Source organism: Labrus bergylta, chromosome 12 (assembly GCF_963930695.1).
Source record: "Labrus bergylta chromosome 12, fLabBer1.1, whole genome shotgun sequence".
Lineage (NCBI taxonomy): Eukaryota > Metazoa > Chordata > Actinopteri > Labriformes > Labridae > Labrus > Labrus bergylta.
The window spans coordinates 19,493,350-19,513,687 of NC_089206.1; the positions used below are offsets into that span (position 1 = coordinate 19,493,350).

A 20,338-nucleotide genomic window follows, 5' to 3' on the forward strand; every position below is an offset into this window, starting at 1 on the left:
CAGTGAATGCTAAAATGTTTTGTTTTTTTTCACAAACATTCTACAAAAGACAGGAGTGCATACCAGTGATGCAATGGTGCTGCCCTCGAATAGAATATGAACGTGGGAAAGCGTATGTATCCCAGTATCCTTTGCACTCAGACTTATGTCTGTGTATAAATTGTTAGAGAGATACTTGTCAAAATGATAAGTTTATATTTGGGTTAAAGAAAAAATGTGAAATCCTACGTATCATTAAACTAAGATGATGGGACAGCACATTTACCCATGCTATTGCCTTAAGCTCCATTTTAGAGCAACTTTATCTACTTTAATTAGAAAATATTTTAGTTTTACCTTTAATTTATTAATAACACTGAGCAATTTAAGTGACGTGTAAAACACGAGTTGATCTCATCAAATACGATGTTCCCTTTAAGCAGCCTTGGTAGACTATTTAACAATTCAAGTAGCCATATTTCTTATTTAACCACCTATTCTGTGATTTTCGGGTACGTCGAGTAGACATATTTTGCAGGAGTGAAACTGTGAACGCAGTGCTTCTTTATAAAGGACTACCTTTATTTACACTGCGCCGTTATTTGAGGAAACGAAATTGAATAGGTGACTTTTCCACCCATGCGGATCTGTGCGCAAAATCAGACCCAAACAAGCGCCGAAACAGCGCCATTAAAGTGTTCACGGGCTGTCCCTTCAACGTGAATTGAGTAGGCCTAGGTCATCGTGTAAAAATTCAAAGCAACATAAGCACAATATTTCCTCAATGTCTGTTCTGCATGGATGGTAAGGCTGCAGCAGCACCCAGAAGTGAACAAAGCGACCCGGAAGCGGTGGTCCGACTGGAGGCAGACAGAAAGAACATCAAGCTTTTATATTATAGCTGTACTCGCAAGACAATATCTGCAATCAGGACACAAGGTATTTGTGCATGTCTTTTCGTGTTTTCACTGCTATGCAATTCTCCGATGAGCGATAGCTTCCTAAATCCGTGCATTGTGCACAACATGTAATAGCTGTCCTTTGATTCGTCCAAAAGTTGCAGAATGTAAAAAAAAAAACAGCCCTCAAAGTGAATTTGTTTAAGATGGCACGGCGTTTGTACAGAGACAGAGCACTTTGCGTTAGTTCTGTTTTGACATTAACGCATCGCTACATTTGTTTTAATCGCTCTGCTGTTCTGATCGAGCCTGCATCTTGTCCGTTTCTGTTTTTTGCAGGGCATGGTTGTTGTAGGAAGTGTCAGTTTTTTTAAGAGGTTGGGAGGCCGGGCTATTCAAACCTGCAATTCGCCGTAAACAATCATTCATGCCTTTGACATGATAAACACACCTTTGTGTCCGCGTTGGTCGCTTTTGTCGCCATCAACATTCTCACAACATGTTCATCCTCCTAAAATTTTGGGGTCTGCAGAATATGGCGTCCCGCCTTATAAAAATAAGGCTGCCATTTTTGTTTCTCTTTTGTCTGGAAATGTTTAAAGAAAACTGTCTGAGAATGTCTGAGCCGCACCGGGAGGAACAATATTCATCAGTTCGTCCGTAGATGTCCTCAGACGGCCAACATGTCCGAAACGTCAAAGAATGGAGAGTTTTGTTTTCAAGCCTATATGTGACAATTTAAAGCTTCGTCCACTTATTTTCAGGAATTCACTCTCAGACAAAAGGAATAGAGCTAAATGTCCAAGCTAAACTGCTATGGCATTGTCGGTCTCGATTTTTGTTTTTTAAGTGAGACGCTATTTTGAGACTTATCAGAGTTAATTTAAAGGCGACACAGCAGGCCTAATTTACACGATGAAATATATTAAAGTGTTACACTGTTCAAAAACAGCCTTACATCCTGTGCACTTTTGTGTCCCATCTTTCAATCACATATCAAGGTTTCTTAAGTAAATGGAGTTTGCATGTGCCATTTGCTCAAGTAATCTCCATGACAACTAAGCAAACTCATGTCTAAAAAAACGGATCCTAGCCTAATCGATCCATCCTACTTATTTTCACTTTTTATTTGTAAAAAAAAAAAAAAAGCCAAACAAATAATTTAATTTTTCCAAGAGAAAATTGAAGCAAGTGTATCAAATTGCCAGAAGAAGGGAATCCTTTTTTTTGCAGTAGGCCTATTGTTTGTGTGTGCGTGTGTGTTTGTATAAATCAATTTGATTTACTTGTTTTCTCTTTTTATTCAGTTCCTTTTCCTTTTTCTTTTCATCTTCATTATATTGTTGTCTTTATTTGTCATTTATTTTCCTCTCCATCCATTTGATTCAGATATTTGAAAACATCTCAACCATCTGCACCCTTATAACAAACATCTTTTGGCCCGTCTATTATGATCCTCTAAGTGGCCTTAATTGTGCATTTATTGCAATGTTGTTTTAGCCTAGCTAGCACGATATGTCCCAAAATATATCCTTGAATATTTTTTCATGATTAATAAAGATAGAATTTTAAAACTCTATTTTCTGCGGACAACATTTTTTTTTTTTTTTTTTTAGAGAAAATGTGTTTGAGCACCAAATTATGTTCTTCATACTTAAATGAATACTGATTTTGCAATTCTATCTATATACAGTATCTATCTTCTATCTATATCTATCAGTTCTTCGTACAATGAAAAAAAATTGTATCACAAAGACCTCTGATTCTAACTGGCTTTAAGAAATGTGTTTTTTAAATAGCATATCTTTTAGAATAACTTGACTTCAAAAGTGATGAGATATATGTTACTCATTTTAGGATGGCAGAGCCTCGATTTAACAACCCGTATTTCTGGCCGCCACCTCCATCAATGCCAGGCCAGGTAAGTCCCACCCAAGTAACATGTAGCTATTGTGACATTTCACGTTTGATTGCCTTTTAATTCCATGTGTGAATGTCTTTTCAGCCATTCAGCACCAGTCAGTGAAATAAATCTCACAGTGAGAAGCTGTCCCAGTTTGTCTTGTAGAGTTACAAAGTTGAGCTTGTCTTGTGTCCTGGGACATTTTTATTGGGTCATGATTGACATTCACACACGGTGGCTGTTTTCTGTTGAGCATGACCCGTTAACCCTTGCAGCTGGATAACCTGGTGCTCATTAACAAGATCAAGGAGCAGCTGATGGCTGAGAAGATTAGACCCCTACACCTGCCACCTACCTCCACACCTTCCCAGCAGACGTTGCTGGTGCCAACCTCTTCCCCCGATGGAAGTGCTCAGCACAGCATGCCGGTGCTGAAGCCGCAGCAGCTGTCGGGCCACCACATTCAGCAGCAGGGCTCCGGACAGCCGGACATCGCTCTGCATGCTCGCCCTGCCTCCAGCTCTGGACAAGGTACAGTCTTTGTGTTTATTGTGCTGCACCACATTTGAAACACTGTTAATCGTGTGTCAGCAGCATGAAGTATCCTAAACAATGAGTTTTAGTCTTGTTTACTTTGATCAGATACCTGTTTAAATCAGGGAACTTTTGGAAAAAATGCCAACAAGGCGGTGAAAGTTTATATGAACTGTGTGTTATTTGACAACGAAATAAGGTCAGTCTTTATTATTTTTGTTAAAATATTTTCTAATGCCATCACCTGAAAACTTCCAGATGGAAACATGGATGACAAGTCAGCAGTTAAGGCCAAAGGACTGTGGGAGGACTGGCACATGAGACAGCTCAGCGAGCAACATGGACGGCTCAACCATCGATCAGGTGCTGAAGTCAGCTGATCTCTGGTCTGTTGACATGGAGAAATATCAGAATAATAACTTAGTAATAACTTGGTTAAAATGATTACATGACATCAAATAAGACATTTATAAAACAGTTCCCAGTCTTAAAGTTAGGTTATGAACAAATAGACTATATTGTGAAGCGAGTGCATTCTACTATAATGCTCTCAACACTTCCAGATAACCTGACTTATGGTACATAAACAGGATATAAAACAACATATTGGTCAGTGTTATGCATTGAAGAGACACCAGTCTTGTTGAGCTGTTGAACAACCATACCAGTGGTGTTGTAAGTTTAAGCCTATTTAACACAAGTCCCATTTTCTTTATTTCATAGCTAACCATTTTGTAAACTGTGCTTCAGCTTTAGGAATCAGGAAGATGTTTTTTTTCTTGTTACGGGAAACCATTGGTTGTTATTTCTGTAAAATAGAAAAATCCTTGAACAGACTTGTGAAAACCTTTTGAGGCGTGAATTGTAAGTAGACCTAGAAAATGTAAAACAGACTTGATGTTCATTGTAATATATCCCATAACACATGTACCAAACATGTTGATCAGTAGTCAAGAGCTTCACTTACAATAACAATCATTTTGTGATTAAAGTAATCAAAACCCGGTCAAGTCAAAATTCTGAAGGTTCTTGTTCTTGTGTTGAGAGTTCTTGTTTTCTTCTCCGAAGGCCTGGCTCCCTCTTCCCGACCTGAAAGCCATGGCACCTCTGAGGCACTAACCCCCACAACCCCAACCTCCAGCAGCCACAACCGTCTGGGTGGCACCCCCTCTGTGAACATCATCTCTGGGCTAGCTAGCGGTCCTGGCATGGACCACATGAAAGTTGGAGGTCTGGCTGGACTATTGGGCCCCCCACCAAAAGCACCCCGGGGACGAAAGAAGATCAAAGCAGAAAACTCATCTGGTCCTCTGCTTGTGGTGCCCTATCCCATCCTAGCTGACCAAGGCTGTGTCACTATTGCACCCAAAGAGGGCAAAACCTACAGGTTGTACACAAGAACCAGCTACTATTACTCTTCAGTTTTAATGGAGTCACAGATTGGAGGCCATTTCTGAAAATACATTTTAAATATATAATTGTGGTCTAAAGATCAATAGGCACCGACATCGGTTTGGTTTAAAGTACACTGCAGATTATTGAGATGTGAGTAACCTCACCTGACTCACTTATTGGGATGTCAAGTGATATTTCACTCCTATAATCAAATTTCTTCAAACTGCTTTTCTACTTTAGTTTTTTCATGAAGATAATGGCAAAATAAATTGTGACTTAAACTTAATTTTGTGATGTAAAAACAATGGTGATCCATGAAAAAAATAAAATAAATCTAAGCTTTAGAAGATAAATGAAGCCCTGTGATTGACTGGTGACCAGTCCAGGGTGTACACCCTCCTCTCGCCCAATGACAGATCGGATCGGCAAAACACAGAAAAATATAATATAATCTGAAAAATATAAATGAATGGACTAAATGATTTCCTATTTTTGTAATTAATCCAGAATCAAACTACAATGATTTTGGTTTTGAGGGCATGCTTCAATAGTTTGCATAAATGGTTAAGTTTTTGGTGTCCTGATTTTGTCAATCTAAAAGACAATGAATTGGGACAGTCATTTTGATAGTTTGATAAATAATTCACTTTATTGCTTGTCTTTATATGCTTGTTCATTTTTTTTGTTTCCTTTATTTCCATCAAGATGCAAAGTGTGCCCGCTCACCTTCTTAACCAAGTCTGAGATGCAGATTCACTCCAAGTCCCACACGGAGGCCAAAGCACACAAGTGTCCCCACTGCTCCAAGACATTCGCCAACGCCTCCTACCTGTCCCAGCACCTGCGCATCCACCTGGGGATCAAACCCTACCACTGCTCATACTGCGAGAACTCGTTCCGTCAGCTGTCACACCTTCAGCAGCACACCAGGTCAGTCCAGCTGTGAACCCTAAATCTGGGAAATCAGGTTAGCTTTAGGAGAACAAATGTGACGCGTGTCATTCACAAATGTTATATTTCTGACTTTTAATTTGGGGAATTGAGCAAACATCTTCCAATTATTTTCCATTTTACAGCTAGGTATTTCTCCTTTGTATTTTAGAGGGAGGGGGGGGTAGTAATAGAATTTGTTGTGGAGTCTAACTTTATTTTCAACCCTTCATTCTTCTTCTTCATTAATGATTTAAAAAGAAAATTTAAAGTAATTTTTGATTTCTAATTTTGAAACAGAATCCACACTGGTGATAGGCCTTATAAATGTGCTCACCCTGGATGTGAAAAGGCTTTTACCCAGCTGTCTAACCTCCAGGTCAGTATTTCTGTCACAACTGATATATCTGCCATAAAAGGAACTGTCCCTTTTCAATGAACTAGTCAACACAGCAAAAAAAGAATTTGGTTTACACATAAACATGTTCTTTGCTTTAATTGAATGTTATCAAAAATATCTCAAATAAAAACTTCTTTCTCTTCCTGAACAGTCTCACCAGAGGCAGCACAATAAAGACAAGCCGTATAAATGTCCTAACTGCTACCGTGCCTACTCAGACTCCGCATCATTGCAGATCCACTTGTCAGCGCACGCCATCAAAAACGCTAAGGCCTACTGCTGTAGCATGTGTGGAAGGGCATACACCTCAGTGAGTAAACAACAGGTTATCTTTTATCATTTTGTGTGTCAGATTTTCTCTATGTTTCTCTTGCTCATATTGAATCAAGCCAAAAAAAATGCTAAGCCTTTTTCTTTTTGCTATTTAGAGTTCACACCCCATTTTGGCATACAAGGTTCTACCAAGTACACAGTAGTTTAAACAAAGTACTTTTTTGCTAGCCACATGTGACTCATGTAGATCAAAGATCACAATATTTATACAGCACCTCTCATCTTCAAATTTCTCTGCTACAAGATAACGCCAGAGCTGAAATGATTAATTACTCAACAAAAAGATCATAGAATACAATCAGAAACGTTTAGCGAAAATGCCCAAAGTTTATTGATGCCAGCTTCTAAAATAGCAAATGTATAATGAATCTTTGTTAGTTAAGTTCTGTCAGCTAGGATCAGTGCTTGTGGAATTGTTGTCAGATATTTCTTTACACTAAATAATTAATCAAGACATTTTCACTAACTTCATATAAGAGCAGCTAAGAAAAGTGATGTTTGACTGTACAAAGTTTTGTTTTTGCAATATTCTTTCGTTGCAGGACATGAATGAAAAAGGAAAAAAGACCAGCCAGTGTCTTCTTTTGATTTATACCTTTCAAAAGCTTCTGATCAAATGTGTAGTCTCCAGTTTCCTTCAAAAGTTGAAATATTTCTCATTTTGTTGTAATCTAGGTATATCTTAATTTACATGTGAGTTTAGGGTTACATTTCCTTATAGTAAACATCAGTGTGTTCATGTGTTTGTAGGAGACCTACCTTATGAAGCACATGTCCAAACACACGGTGGTGGAGCACCTAGTAAGCCACCAGTCGCCTCAAAGGACAGAGTCTCCCAGCATCCCCATTCGCATCTCCCTCATCTGAGCTCCCCAGCCACTCAGCAGCAGGTTGGATTCAGTATCTATGTAAGGCCGGTGTATGAGGACTGCACCCAGAGCCATCTACATAAGGCTTACATTAGCATTATAACCGCTGACATAAGCATTCAGTATATAGGCTGCCTCCATCCATCCCCACACAGGCCGTCTGTCAAAAATGAGCACAGCGTTATTTTGTGAATGTAAAAAATACAGCTAGATGTTTCTGGAGGATCAAGTGGCAAAGAATGTCTTGCGTCAGATTTAATAAGCACTTTTTCGTAAGCATCATATAAACTGCTGGATGCATTGGCCATTAGAAATATTTAAGTTAGTTTTTTTTTTCTTCCCCTCTTCCATGAAATGGTTTCCCAAAAATGTGCCAGATGATATTTGCCCTTAAAGGTCCCATATTATGCTTTTTCTGGTTTTATATGCCCTTTAGTGTGTTTTCCAAGTGTCCTGTGCATGTTTAGGCACATCTATGTGCAAAAATTCAAAGTCCGCGGAAATGCGGCTTCTCCTACGTCCTCCTGTTAGCTGTAGCATTAGCTGCATGTAATGCTCGGTTCTAGCCCCCCTCGATAAAAATTTGTCAGTGTGAGATCACTGATCTAAGCCCATTGGCTCGTTGTGGCAAGCCCTGTAGCTCATTAACGACAGAGCGGATCGGCAGACCAATCAGAGCAGACTTGGCCCACGTGGGGTCTAACAGTGTGGGCTCCACAGGGCGTAGCTGACGGACTCAGAGCGTAGAGGGAGCAGTACATGAAAACAGACACTTTTTTCAAACTTTAGCTATTGTGAACGTACAAAAGTAGGTACATAGATGAAATATACGAACCCCAAAAAGGGCATAATATGGGATCTTTAAAAAGAATTGAGAAAGTGAAAAAAAAACAACAATGTTGGATGGGTGTATTCTGGAGACATCCAAAGATAATCTTAAAGCACTTTTAGGCCTTGTGGTTTTTTGCTCAAATTGTTCAAATCTTGTTGGATGGAAAATGCCAAAGGGCATTACTTGTGGCAGCTAAGAGTACAGACTGTGTGTAGATAACAGTCTTTCTGTTACTTTTTTTTTTTTTACACAAATCTACAGGGTCATCTAAAATTTAAGCAAGGCAATCGGTAGATTACAATTCAAACATTTAATGATTGTATCAAGAAGTTGTATTATTGACTTTGGGAGGCAAGAAAGAGGGAAGAAAGATGAATGTTTTTTTTTTTACTTCCAAAATTTACTCCATATTTGATATTCACTTTTATGGCACCTTTTTGATCACAAGGTATGATCAGAGTAACACTGCTTTAGACATGTTTTCCTCACGTCTCATTTTCTAGTGCCATAAAGAACCTTGGTGAGGTGTTGAGAGGAAGCTTATCTTGTCATAGTGTGTGTTTGCTTTCTTTACCCAGTTAAGCTTTGACTAGTGTTAGCGGTTCGGAAATCTTGCACATATATCAGTGCCAGCTGTGCTCCAACAAGCCCAAATTTTGAAAAAAACTTGAAGTTACATTTTACGGGAGCAGTAATTTTATCATTAGAAAAATATTGGACCAAAATGTGAAGTCACTGTATACCTACTTTGACCCAGTTAAGTTTTTTTTTTTTTCATTTAAATAAGCTTTACCCATTTGGTATAAACTGCAGTATAAGTCATATTCAATTAGTCTATATTTTTAGTTAAAGAAATTTGTAGTTTTTGTAGAGGTGATGCCTCTCTCCTTTTCATTTTTTTTTCTCATTAGTTTTCTTTTTATTGTACATGGTATTGTTTGTTGTATTTTAACGGAAACTTTAACCTCTGGATGGTACTATTCTTCAGGGCACTTCTGAAAAGGTGCTACAGCTAGATATCACGCTGGAGATGAACAGAGAATAATGTAAAATACATATACAGTATATAGTATGTTTTCAAAAAATAAAAACGTATTACTCAAGCCACTGGCCTGAAAAACATTTACGCCAACAACAGACCCTGCCTCCTCAACCTACTCCCTCTTTCGAGATAACCGGAAAATGTACATGTTGCTGTACTGTAAAACATGTTACTCATTTAAAGTTCCTATTTTTACGTTTAATAAACATGTTCGGTTTGGGTTTTGTAAAGGTTTATGTATGAACTTTCTGTTATTATTTTAGTCTACTCATATGTTATTAATATTCATGTTTTCTATCAGTTATTTACATGTAAGCCTTAACTGTTTTATCATCACATTTCCATTACTCTGTATTGTGTTCTGCAGTATTCGGTTGTGTAAACATTTTTATTATTTTTATCCTTCAGCATGGAGTTTCTGAGCTGTAATCTGTATAACTGTTTAACCCATGTTCTCTATGAAAAGATATTGCGTAGATTTACTACACTTTTTCCTGTCTTGCATTGTGGTTTCATATACAGTTTCTAGACAACTAAATATGCACAGCCAAGACTGAGAAGTTAAACTAAGGTTATCAATGTTTTAAAAAAGAAAAAAAGCTTTGTATCTTTACCTTGTTTAATAAACAGACTGTTATAAATTCATCACTGATTTCTTGGTTCATACAAAACATATTTATCTTAAAAAAAACCTAAAAGATGAAGAGAAAAGTCAAGCACTATATATGTATTCACTTTTATTCATGAAAATATAAATGTAAAAAAAGCATTTACATGAATACAACATTGACATGATATTTTTCATGTCCATAAGGTTTCAGGTTACATCTGACATAAATAGGCTCATCATTTCAGGCACATTTAAGACAAAACAGTGTACAACTCTGTTATCGGCACAAAATAATGTAGTGGTAAGAATAAGTTAAATGTGGGATGTGCAATTGTGTGCGTACACAATAATTACTGCACAAAAAAAGTTTTATAACTCACAACCTAGCTGTTGTGAGTTAAAAAAAAACTTAATGTGCCCATGTCCTCTATAACTTATTTTTAATATATATATCTAATCCTTTGCTTTTATGAAGGGATTTGAAGACATTTATTTTTCAAATATGGTATCAACAATCTTTCTCCAGTTGTATACGCCTCTACTTTAAATTGTAGTTTATTGCCATGTCACACACATCTCCTTGTAGAAGGGTAAAGGTAATTTCTGACCAACACAAAAAACAGCTTCAGTTACTTCAAACAAGCAACAAAAAAAAACCTTTACTTTAATTTACTGGCTTACTGACATTTTGGCTTTTTTGTAAAAACTAATTGTGGAGCTCAGAATGTAAATACTGGAGCAGCTTAAGCTTTCAAACAGAACCAATAACAGATATCAGAATGGTCCCGTTTCTTAAGGATCGCGATATTAACTGCCATATATGGTAAGTCCTTTTCCTATATTCCTGTTTTGTAAACTCGTAAAAAAAAATGCTGATCTGTGTTCCAAGTTTTTTTAGATACAGTAAAACCATAAACATACAACACCATAGGAGGCTTTTTTTCCATCGAAAACTGCAAAGAATAATTTACATGTGTATAATACACGCCATCAGTACACTGCATGAGACACTGATATATCCTGCATCTCAGTTCTCTTAAATACTGTCTCCTCGGCCAAACCGGAAGTAGTTCTAGAACCGCCAAGTTAAGGAGCGTCCCAAAGCTCTTTATAACTGAAAGGAGGAGAGAGGATGGAAGAGAGAGGAGGGAGATCTGAGGAGCGATGAGCGAGGATACACAAGAGCACACTTTATGGAAGTCTTTTTACTGACAGGCACGCCCCTTTATCAAATACCTCTCATTGACTGACATTAAAAAGACTAAACGGACACATCGGACATTTAAACAGATTATAAACATCTGTCAGTTTGTGAAGAGTCGGTCTGTTATGAGCTGGGAATAAATAAAGTGTCTGACATGAAGATTAACAATGAAATATTAAGCATAAGTTCTATAAAATCAATACTACAGTGTAGGCCGCTCACTCCCGACTTTATATTTGATTTACTGTGTATTTTATTAGAAATAATACAATGCGTATTTGTGCCGACATAAACAGCTGTTAAAGCCGACTGACAGCTGAACGTGATCAGCTGATATCATCACAAACGGACGTCGCTTCAGGTGACGCTGTAAAGGAAAGGACGTCTCGTGTCTCTTAAAACATATCTCCTCATTTCCTCTCTCCTCTGCTTCAGTTCCTTGCTACTTCCCATGTATCTCTGGTGGGAGGGACTAAGACGCAAGTGGAGGAGCCAAATGTAGGACGCGTGGATGCAATTAAGGGAACTGAGACGTACCCGTAACCAGTGCTACAATTTTCAAAAATGTTAAAACGAGTAAAACATTTCGTAAAGTGCTCAAGCTAAACATTTGTCAGTCAGTTTCCCTCATGAAATGTCTTTAAGACATTTACTTTGCTGAACATTTCCATATGTTGCACCATTACATGTTTTTTTTGAATAATGTAATGGTACAACAAAGATTATCATTTCCACGAGCCAATATAAGGCTTACAAACGTTCTGATTTGCTTTGGTGCTTCCCCGGCTTATGCAACATAACTTTGCATACAAACACTATCAAGCCACGTGTTTAGTTTCACTCTCCTGTAAGATGATTTTTTTAATATGCCTTTACAGTAATTGATTGACACTTGCAGTTCATTTTTTTTTAAATAAATCACTCATTTTCTTTATCTGGACCCGGATCAGAAACAGAAATTGCAAGCCAAACAAGAATCTGCTTTGCATTTACAAAAGTTATATCACCCTGAGAACAACTACGGTGGAAGCGCCTGTTCATTGTTACTGGCTTTTAACAAGCTGGATTTGCATTCTATATTTGTAGGATATTGGATGCTGTGGTGCCTCACCAAAACCTCTCATACCTGGTTGGTGTCATTATTGCTCTCCTCTGTTCCTTTAGAGTCTGGAGGAACCAGGGGGGAGATGAGATTCAGGTAGCCCTGCTCCGATGGTTGCTGCATGGACACAGCAGCAGTCGAATCCGCCACCACACACTCACCCACCTTCACATGACAGATCGCATCAAGGATGTGCAGCGGGTCACATGAACCTGATGTCAGACTGTTGACATAGAATTAGTGTGAAATATTGGAAAATACAAGTGCCAGCATCCATCTGTATGCAATGATATGAAAACACACCAATTACTCAATTTTACCTTAGCGAAGACGTACGCAGGATGCCATCACAAAGGCTATCAGAGGGGGGCACTTTCTTTGCATTCTGTTGAGAAATTTTAACCATTTGAGACCAAAACACACCAACTTTTTTGAGTACAGTGAAATACAGGACATGTCCCCCATTTACTTAAAGTATGGTCAAGAACATTCTCTTACATTTGATACATACACAGACGCAGGTCTTTCATTCCATCTGTAGTCAGATTGTTTAATCAGACTCTTTAACAGCATCACCACCTCATGACGCATATCAATGCTTCACACTGTGTGTGTTTTCAATAATAATAACTCTTGCCACAAGTGGAAGTGTACATACCTTGTATTATTCTATTATTGTCTTTATTTAACTGATGTACATATGTTTGATTTTTAACTTCTTGTTATTTTTGATAATTATATTCCTGTTTTTGAGCTGTTGTGACAAAAAAATGTCCCCCATGGAGGATCAATAAAGTTTATCTTTATCTTTATTTAGCCTCAGTCGTGATATACTCCACCTTTCATGATTTTTCAACAGCATAAACATTTGAAATTCTTTATCTCATATCTTCAATGCTTTATGAGCTGTTTTGAAATAAAATAAAACCTGAGAACTTTGGGTGGCATGTCCTATTACACCATAAAGATCTGCATGGTGTTACCTCCACGCTGTAGTGTGACTGGACATTCCTTAGGGCACGCTCCAAAGAACTGACTTGATTGGAGAGCTTCAGAGTTCGATCCTGAAGTTGTCTGTTTTCCATCTCTAAAACGTTGACCCTAAAAGACAGATTCAAGTTCACAATCTCAAAAACAGTGACATTTTCTTTCTTGTAATTCATAGTTCAGAATTTGCACAATGAGTCATTATGTGTGGATTCGTTTTTTTTATCTGAATCCCGATACAAAACCTTGCGCACAGAATACTTGCTCTGATGTATAAATTTTTTCTATGAATTACAAAAGTTTACAGTAAGAGACTAAATGTAGTTATCAAGCAGTGAAGATGATTTGGTGGTTCTTTCACTCCTTGAAAAAATAAAACACTATTTATACAACGTATTGATAAAGGAGTTTTGGAATTATCCTTCTAACTTCCAGGTGAATATCAGGATGTCAGTGGTCCAGTTTGATACAAAGCTGAACAGCGGCTGTCAGTATGTTTGAGATAGAGACACACACACACACACACACACACACACACACACACACACACACACACACACACACACACACACACACACACACACACACACACACACACACACACACACACACACACACAACACACACACACACACACACACACACACACACACACACGGTTGTGACAAAACAGTCGATGGATTTCAGAGTCAGTGTGCGAACATGATTGACACAAATTAGACCGTATTGCTTTTTAAAAGTGCAGCAATTTTGGACAAAATCAGACTCAACTTCTGAATAAAACTAATTGTAGCGACACGGAACAACAACTAAAAGCTGCTAGTATGGGGCTGACTTAAATCAGCCCCATACTAGGGCTGGGCTATATATTGAGTTTTTAAAATATATCAATATATATTTTCAGATATAGTGTAGAACAATGTCGTTAATATTGATATACCGTAGTTTATGTTGCATTAAAAATAATATGTGTCTTCTGTAGAGCTGCCAGTTCACCTACTCTGTCACTCTTCACCCTGCTCCTCCTCTCTCCCTCTCTGAGCCAAACTCCAAAAACAGAATGAAATACAAAACACACAACTGTGTTTGATATCACAATCAGCACCCAGCTGTTATCACAATGCACATGCACTAGTAATCACAGACTACTGCTCTTTAAAGATATGTAGATTCCACTGCCAGGGGGCTCTCAATCAATACTACAATAATCATGGAAGTTCTCCCTCTGCGGTGTGTTAGAGAGAGCAAGAGCTTTGGGGGTGCAGGGAAGGAGATGGAAAATAAGATGGTGACGCCACAAGATGGTGGACAAAGACCAAAGGGAGCCATGTGGCTCTGCTCAGGCCCCCCGTTCGGCGCAACATGAAGCTCCTGCCACCAAAGTTACTTGGCAAAGGAAGCCCTTTAACCAACAGGCTGACCAGGCAACCAGACCCACAGAAGAAGGGGTCTTAGGGGTCAAAACCACTGCCAGCGAGCGTGCCAGATGTTCCCTGTCCTCTGGCCGCGCTTACGAAGCGTTCTGTTTTTAATAATAGCCAGTGTCATCCCCGTCTCTCTGACGTGTGGGCCTGGAGCCTTGTTTGTCCGTTCTGGCCCAGAAGAGGAGAAGAGACTCTGTTCCAGTGTTAGATGTTCTACTTACACATTTCAGCATCACAAGCACTCGCACGCACACTTTAAAAATAAAGATGCACCGACTGATGCATCCAGGCTCACAGCCGTGCAGTGTTTACATTTGTCAGAAGAAGTAATGTCAAAAATGTTCTTGTCACTGCAATGCCGCCGGGCAGGGTTACAACCCTCCTGGGGGCAAGGCAGCTCTCCCCGGTTGTCCTGGGTCTATCAGTGCGCACATGCATAGTTGTACTCGGTTGTACATACAAGGTATTTTTTCTGGTACTGAAGACAAGAGGGCCGGTGTGCGTAAATGGTAAATGGACTTGACCTTGTATAGAGCTTTTCTAGTCTTCTGACTACTTCTGACTACTCAAAGCGCTTTTAGAGGCAGTGGTTGTTATGTAGTGAGACCATCAGAAGTAACTAATCCCATTCATACGCTGCCGACGAAGCAGCGGCAGCACTTCAAGATTAAGTGTCTTGCCCAAGGGAAAAAAAATCGGACATCGCACTGATTAGCATTGTGTACAGTACAGTGGTGGGATTGTGGGAAGGCTGAAATCAGGGTTTTCTGTCAGCAGTACACTCTCAATGTCACACGGGACATTACCAGATCTGTAAAAGCTCTAGAGATTGATATTGTGGAACTTCAGTCCTTGATAGATTCCATAGGAAATCAAGGACATATTGAAGTTCTCAAAGCTAAAAAGAAAGCCCTGGCAGACCTGCTGGGCACCAGAGCCCAGGGAGCCCTCGTCAGATTGAGATTCCAAAGTGTGGCTCAGATGGACGCCCTGTCCAAGTTTTTCTTTGGAATGGAAAAAAAGAATGGACAAAGTAAATGTATGCATGGCCTTCGAACAGCAGCAGGACAGGAGCTGAAAGAAGCTGGAGACATCCGAAGACATGCTGTGGAGTTTTATTCAGCGCTCTACAACAGTGAGTACACTGACAATGAACAGCTGTTTGAGTCTTTTTGTGATTGTTTACCTCATGTCTCTGAGGACTACAACCAGCTGATCAGAGAATCTCTACAGCTACAGGAGCTGTCCACAGCTCTGCAGAGCATGGAGGGAGGAAAAGCTCCCGGAATCTATGGACTATTATGGACCGGAATATTCTCTTACAAAAAAGCTCTTTAATGACAATGTGTCTTTAATTCCTGATGTTTTGGACGCCTCTAGTTCATTGGATATAGACCTTGGTCTCATTTCATTAGATCAAGAAAAAGCTTTTGACCGAGTTGAGCACCTCTACCTCTGGAAAGTTCTGGAGAGTTTTGGTTTCAGCCCTGGTTTCATTGCTATGATCAAGGTTTTGTACCAGGACATTGAGAGTGTACTGAAAGTGCACCTTTTAAAATTAAGAGAGGAATAAGACAAGGTTGTGCTCTTTCAGGGATGTTATATTCCATCTCTATAGAACCCATGTTTTGTAAAATACGGTCTTCCATTGAAGGGTTCATTTTACCTCACTGTTCAAAACATTTTATTGTGTCAGCCTATGCAGATGATGTTATTGTCATGATAAAAAATCAAAAAGAAGTGTTTTCAATAGAAAAGGAATTTGGTATAGTATCATCTGCAAAAGTGAACTGGGGGAAGAGTGAAGGGTTAGCAGTTGGTTTTAAATCACATTCGCTGCCCAACCTACCATCAGGACTAACATGGGGAAGAAATGGTTTTAAGTATCTTGGTGTTTTTTTAAGGGATGAGCTAACTGTACAGAAAAACTGGGAGGAGGTGGTGGAGAAAGTGAAGGGGAGGCTGGAGAAGTGGAGGTGGCTGCTGCCACAAATGTCGTACAGAGGAAGAGTGCTCATCATTAACAACTTGGTCTCCTGTGGACTCTGGCACAAGATGGCATCAATAGATCCCCCTGCTGGACTTCTTAAACAACTGCAATCAGTGATGTTGGACTTTTTCTGGGAAAAGCTGCATTGGGTTCCACAGGCTGTGCTGTTTCTACCTGTTTTCCACCTGGCCAGCAGAGTAGCCGCCTTCAGAATCCTGTTTCTCCAGAAATTCCTCACTGGCCCAGCTGATGTGGTCTGGAGACCAGTGGCCAGCAGCATTTTTAAAAAAGTGAACAGACTAGGACTAGACTCCTCACTGTTTTTAATGAATACTGACTGTTTTAATCTGTGCAACCTGTCTGCTTTTTTATCAGAGCCTTTTCAAAACCCGGAAACTGTTTTTATGGAAAAGACTAGAGCCCACACTGTCCCTACACTGGCTGCTGGAGGAGCCTCTGATCTATGGGGCCCGGCTGGATGTTCAGGACACATCCTTAATGGGCCTCACGCATGCTCTCATCTGCACTGACAACACCACACTGAGACAGATCGTGGACGTAGCTGGACCTGAACTGAACAATACAGCAGCAGTGACCTCTGCTCTTGGTCTCCGGTCTGCACGTTTTGTGGACGGAGTGCTCAGACTGTCGCGTCTCAGACTGACAGGGGAAGAGAAGGAGATGCTGCAGGATTACTGTAGCAGGATGGAAGTGCCCATTGACAGTGACCTGTTTCCTGAAATAGGCCTCACAATAAAATCTTGTGTTTCAAGTGAGAGGGACTGATGACAAATGTTTGAACTTGTATAATATTAGAGGTAAGGAATTGTTTTGTGTGTGTGTTAAAGTATTAATTGAGAGTATATTGAAAAACAGAGTGGACACCAAGTGGAGACAATGGTTGAAAGTGGCTGACTAAATCAAGCCAGTGTGGAGGGTTTTTTATAAAAGCCCTCTGAACAAGAGATCTGGTGATCTGCAATGGAGGATTTTAAATGGAGCAATAATAATCCTTCTGTGTCTAATGAATGTTTCTTTGTGGGTCTGTGGAAACCATTTTTCACTGCTTTTCAGTGTGTGTCAGACTCAGCGATCTGTTTGGGGTTTTAAAGAAGGTTTTTATGGGTTTTAAAGAGACATGGTCAAAAACTGTTTATCTTTGGAGCAGGGAACAGCAAAACAAACGGGTTAAATGGAAACTTTTAAATGTTTTATCAGGACAGGCAAAACTGGCAATTTATCTCAGCAGGAAAAAACAGTTGGCGAACAGGCAAGGAAAGGAAGTGATTGACCTCTTCCTTTCTTTAGTAAGAGCCAGAGTCTGGGTGGACTTTAATTTCTTTAAAGCTATGACTAATTTTACAGATTTCATTGAAACATGGTGTGATGGAGCGATAATCTACTCTGTAGAAGACGAGAAACTCATCTTCAATTCTTTTTTTAGCATCTAAAAAGTCAATCGTGTGATATTCAGTTTCTTTATGCTGTATAAAAGTATGTTGTTAATTGTTGTTAATTATTGTAAATACATTTGTTTTGTAAAATCAAAAATCTCTCTCTCTCTCTCTCTGAAATAGATATTTTTCATATTATGCAAGGATAGCTTAATGATTAATGCCTGACCTGTTTTGTTCATGTTAACATACAGTTCTCTGTACAAGTAGCTTAATTTGATTTTTTTAAAATAATACAGCAGCCTATATAGCCATGTGTTTTGACACAGCTGACTTAAGGTCTACGCTGTTTGCTCCAACTGCCCCTCTTCAAAACCATTTTTTAAATATCTCCCAATAAGATATTTTGTCCAGAAAAGTATTTCTTCTTTTACAGATCTTCCTGCAAAAAATACAACAGATGATATACTGTCATTATCCCCGCCCGGAAAACCTTTTTTTTTTTTTTTTTTAACAGTATTATGAGAGCTTACAGATACCACTGGAAAAAGGACGATGAACAACGTTGAGGTGGAACTGAGGCGGAACTGAGGTAGCCCCCCCCCCCCCCCTTTTTTAATTAATTTATTTTCATTATTATTATTTTGAAATCTAATTAAATTTTTTCCTCCCTTTTTTCTGTTTATTCTATTTTATTTATGTTTCAATTCTTTATCAAAATAGATTCCCTATCAGCAGCAATGGGAAAACTAAGTGAATCTAGCATGAATTCAAAATCTTAATTCTTGATTTACACAGAAAAAAAAAGATCCAATTGCCAACTTTTAAAAGAACCAGCAACATATGCTCGAGTTCCATGTACCGGTAAATCATTAGTCTGCTTCAAAAGATACCTGTATTGTACAGTTGAGGCAGTCCTCATGCCTTTGCTGCCCATTTCCTCTGCCTCGCTTATATTTCGCAAAAGTTCCCTCTTCTCTTCCAGAAGTTTCTCATTTTCCTCCATCACTGTATTGATCCTTTCCTTCTCCTGAAAGCCACCAAGGAGGAGATAGGAAGAAAGTACAGACAATTTAGATGTTAAAATTATTCAAATGGTATTCTGGCACAAACATCTCTTATTTGGAAATAAAGGGGCTTTGCTAGCCTTCTGCATTAAGTGTGTGACCTTGTGTGAGAGGCTGGAGGCCAGCACCAAGTCGTTCTCCAGTTTCTGTATGATGCGGTCCTTCTGTGCAGTAGCCTTGAGGAAGACCTGCTTGGCCTGACGGAGCTTGGTCTTGTGCTGACTCTGCTTCTCATTGTACTTTCTGGTTGATAAAAAAAAAAAACAATAATAATAATTATTTTATATAACATAGTTTACAAAGTGCTTTACATAAAACAAGTATACAATGATTATTTAGAAAAAATAAATAATAATAAATATATATATATAAAATGAATCATGGATTGTATGTGTGGTACACATTCATAACAAAAGTTAGATTAACTGTCAGTTAAAAAGTTAATTAAACACAAAACAGTAATATATTCTTTATTCCTGTTAATGGGTTCAAGGTATGTCTGCTAATAGGTTCAATTAATCAACCAATTCTAATTTGTATAGCTCCAATTCATAACAAATGTTATCTGAAGACACTTTACAAAAGAGCAGGTAAAAGACCTTACTCTCTGAGATATTTTCTACAAATACCCATCATTAATCCATCATGAGCACAGCACTAAGCAACATTTAGCTACGTTACAGTTACAATGAAAAACTTTCTTTAAGGGGCAGAAATCTTAAGCAAAACCAGACTCATGTTAAACAGCCATCTGCCAAAACTGTATTGGCTTGCCTTGGAAAGTGGGATAGAGGGAAATGCAGAAAGAAAGAGAAGGATAGAGACAAACAGAGCAGCAGCAACAACAACAACAAGAACAACAACAATGAATAAGATATATATATAGGCACAATTTCAGTGATATTGTTAATGTGTGATCATTTAGTCTAATATTAACTAGGCAACTGTAATGATGAAGCAATAGGGAAGTTGAGCAACTCTAATAGGGCTTTCAAACTTGAAAAAAACTCCTGAAAAACTCCTGATATTTGGAGGAGGAGCTTTATGTGTGAACCCAAACCGCCAAATTTTAAACTCTGACTTCACTCTGAGTTTCTCCTGCCAAACCCCTAGTTTTTTTTCCCGCAGCAAGTCCGAGTAAGCTGATCTGAGAACGCAGCAGGAAATTATCTGGAGAATTCACCTCAAGCCAATCAGAGGGGGGGAGTGATGTTTATATACTGTGACTGATGCACGGTGCATAAAGATGTGTGTGTGACTGCTACCGCATTACGTTTTCTGTTCATCAGTATGTTCTTCTCTGCTCTTTTGTTGATATTGTGATTCCGTTGATCTATACGCAGCATTGCTATAAAGGCAAATATTCCCATTTTAGTATTGTATAGCGGACTCGCTTGCTTCATCCGCGTGCAATGTTGTTTCCCAGGTACATCAGAGTTAATTG

General features: G+C 38.8%; 2 protein-coding genes across 8 annotated transcripts in view; one reads left to right on the top strand and one right to left on the bottom strand.

Moving 5' to 3' along the window:
- The first annotated feature begins 609 nt into the window (after positions 1-609).
- Positions 610-9,761, top strand: znf362b (zinc finger protein 362b). 2 transcript variants are annotated; one of them, XM_065961006.1, is made up of 9 exons: positions 610-918; positions 2,736-2,799; positions 3,084-3,312; positions 3,574-3,678; positions 4,384-4,702; positions 5,416-5,640; positions 5,941-6,019; positions 6,192-6,350; positions 7,124-9,761. In XM_065961006.1, the coding sequence occupies exons 2-9, from the start codon at positions 2,737-2,739 to the stop codon at positions 7,238-7,240; spliced, it is 1,296 nt and encodes a 431-aa protein (XP_065817078.1). In that variant the 5' UTR covers positions 610-918; position 2,736; the 3' UTR covers positions 7,241-9,761. The 2 variants fall into 2 exon arrangements, with proteins under 2 accessions (XP_065817078.1, XP_020487853.3); XM_020632197.3 differs by having other exon boundaries at positions 614-918; positions 3,057-3,312.
- Positions 9,762-9,840: 79 nt separating this feature from the next.
- Positions 9,841-20,338, bottom strand: part of ccdc30 (coiled-coil domain containing 30) — a 28,875-nt gene continuing 18,377 nt past the window's right edge. For all 6 annotated transcript variants that reach the window (XM_065961002.1, XM_065961000.1, XM_065961001.1 and 3 more), the window contains 5 exons: positions 18,996-19,137; positions 18,721-18,857; positions 13,016-13,133; positions 12,353-12,417; positions 9,841-12,255 (listed from right to left, as the gene is read on the bottom strand). In XM_065961002.1, coding sequence (XP_065817074.1) covers positions 12,051-12,255; positions 12,353-12,417; positions 13,016-13,133; positions 18,721-18,857; positions 18,996-19,137 — 667 coding nt within the window. In that variant the 3' untranslated portion in view covers positions 9,841-12,050. The remainder of the gene's footprint in view (positions 12,256-12,352; positions 12,418-13,015; positions 13,134-18,720; positions 18,858-18,995; positions 19,138-20,338) is intronic.

Bases quoted from the DNA above. Each gene is read 5' to 3' on its own strand.
- znf362b (XM_020632197.3), top strand. From the start codon at position 2,737: ATGGCAGAGCCTCGATTTAACAACCCGTATTTCTGGCCGCCACCTCCA. The intron at 2,800-3,056 runs GTAAGTCCCACC...TAACCCTTGCAG, and splicing joins CTCCATCAATGCCAGGCCAG to CTGGATAACCTGGTGCTCAT. The intron at 6,020-6,191 runs GTCAGTATTTCT...CTTCCTGAACAG, and splicing joins CCCAGCTGTCTAACCTCCAG to TCTCACCAGAGGCAGCACAA.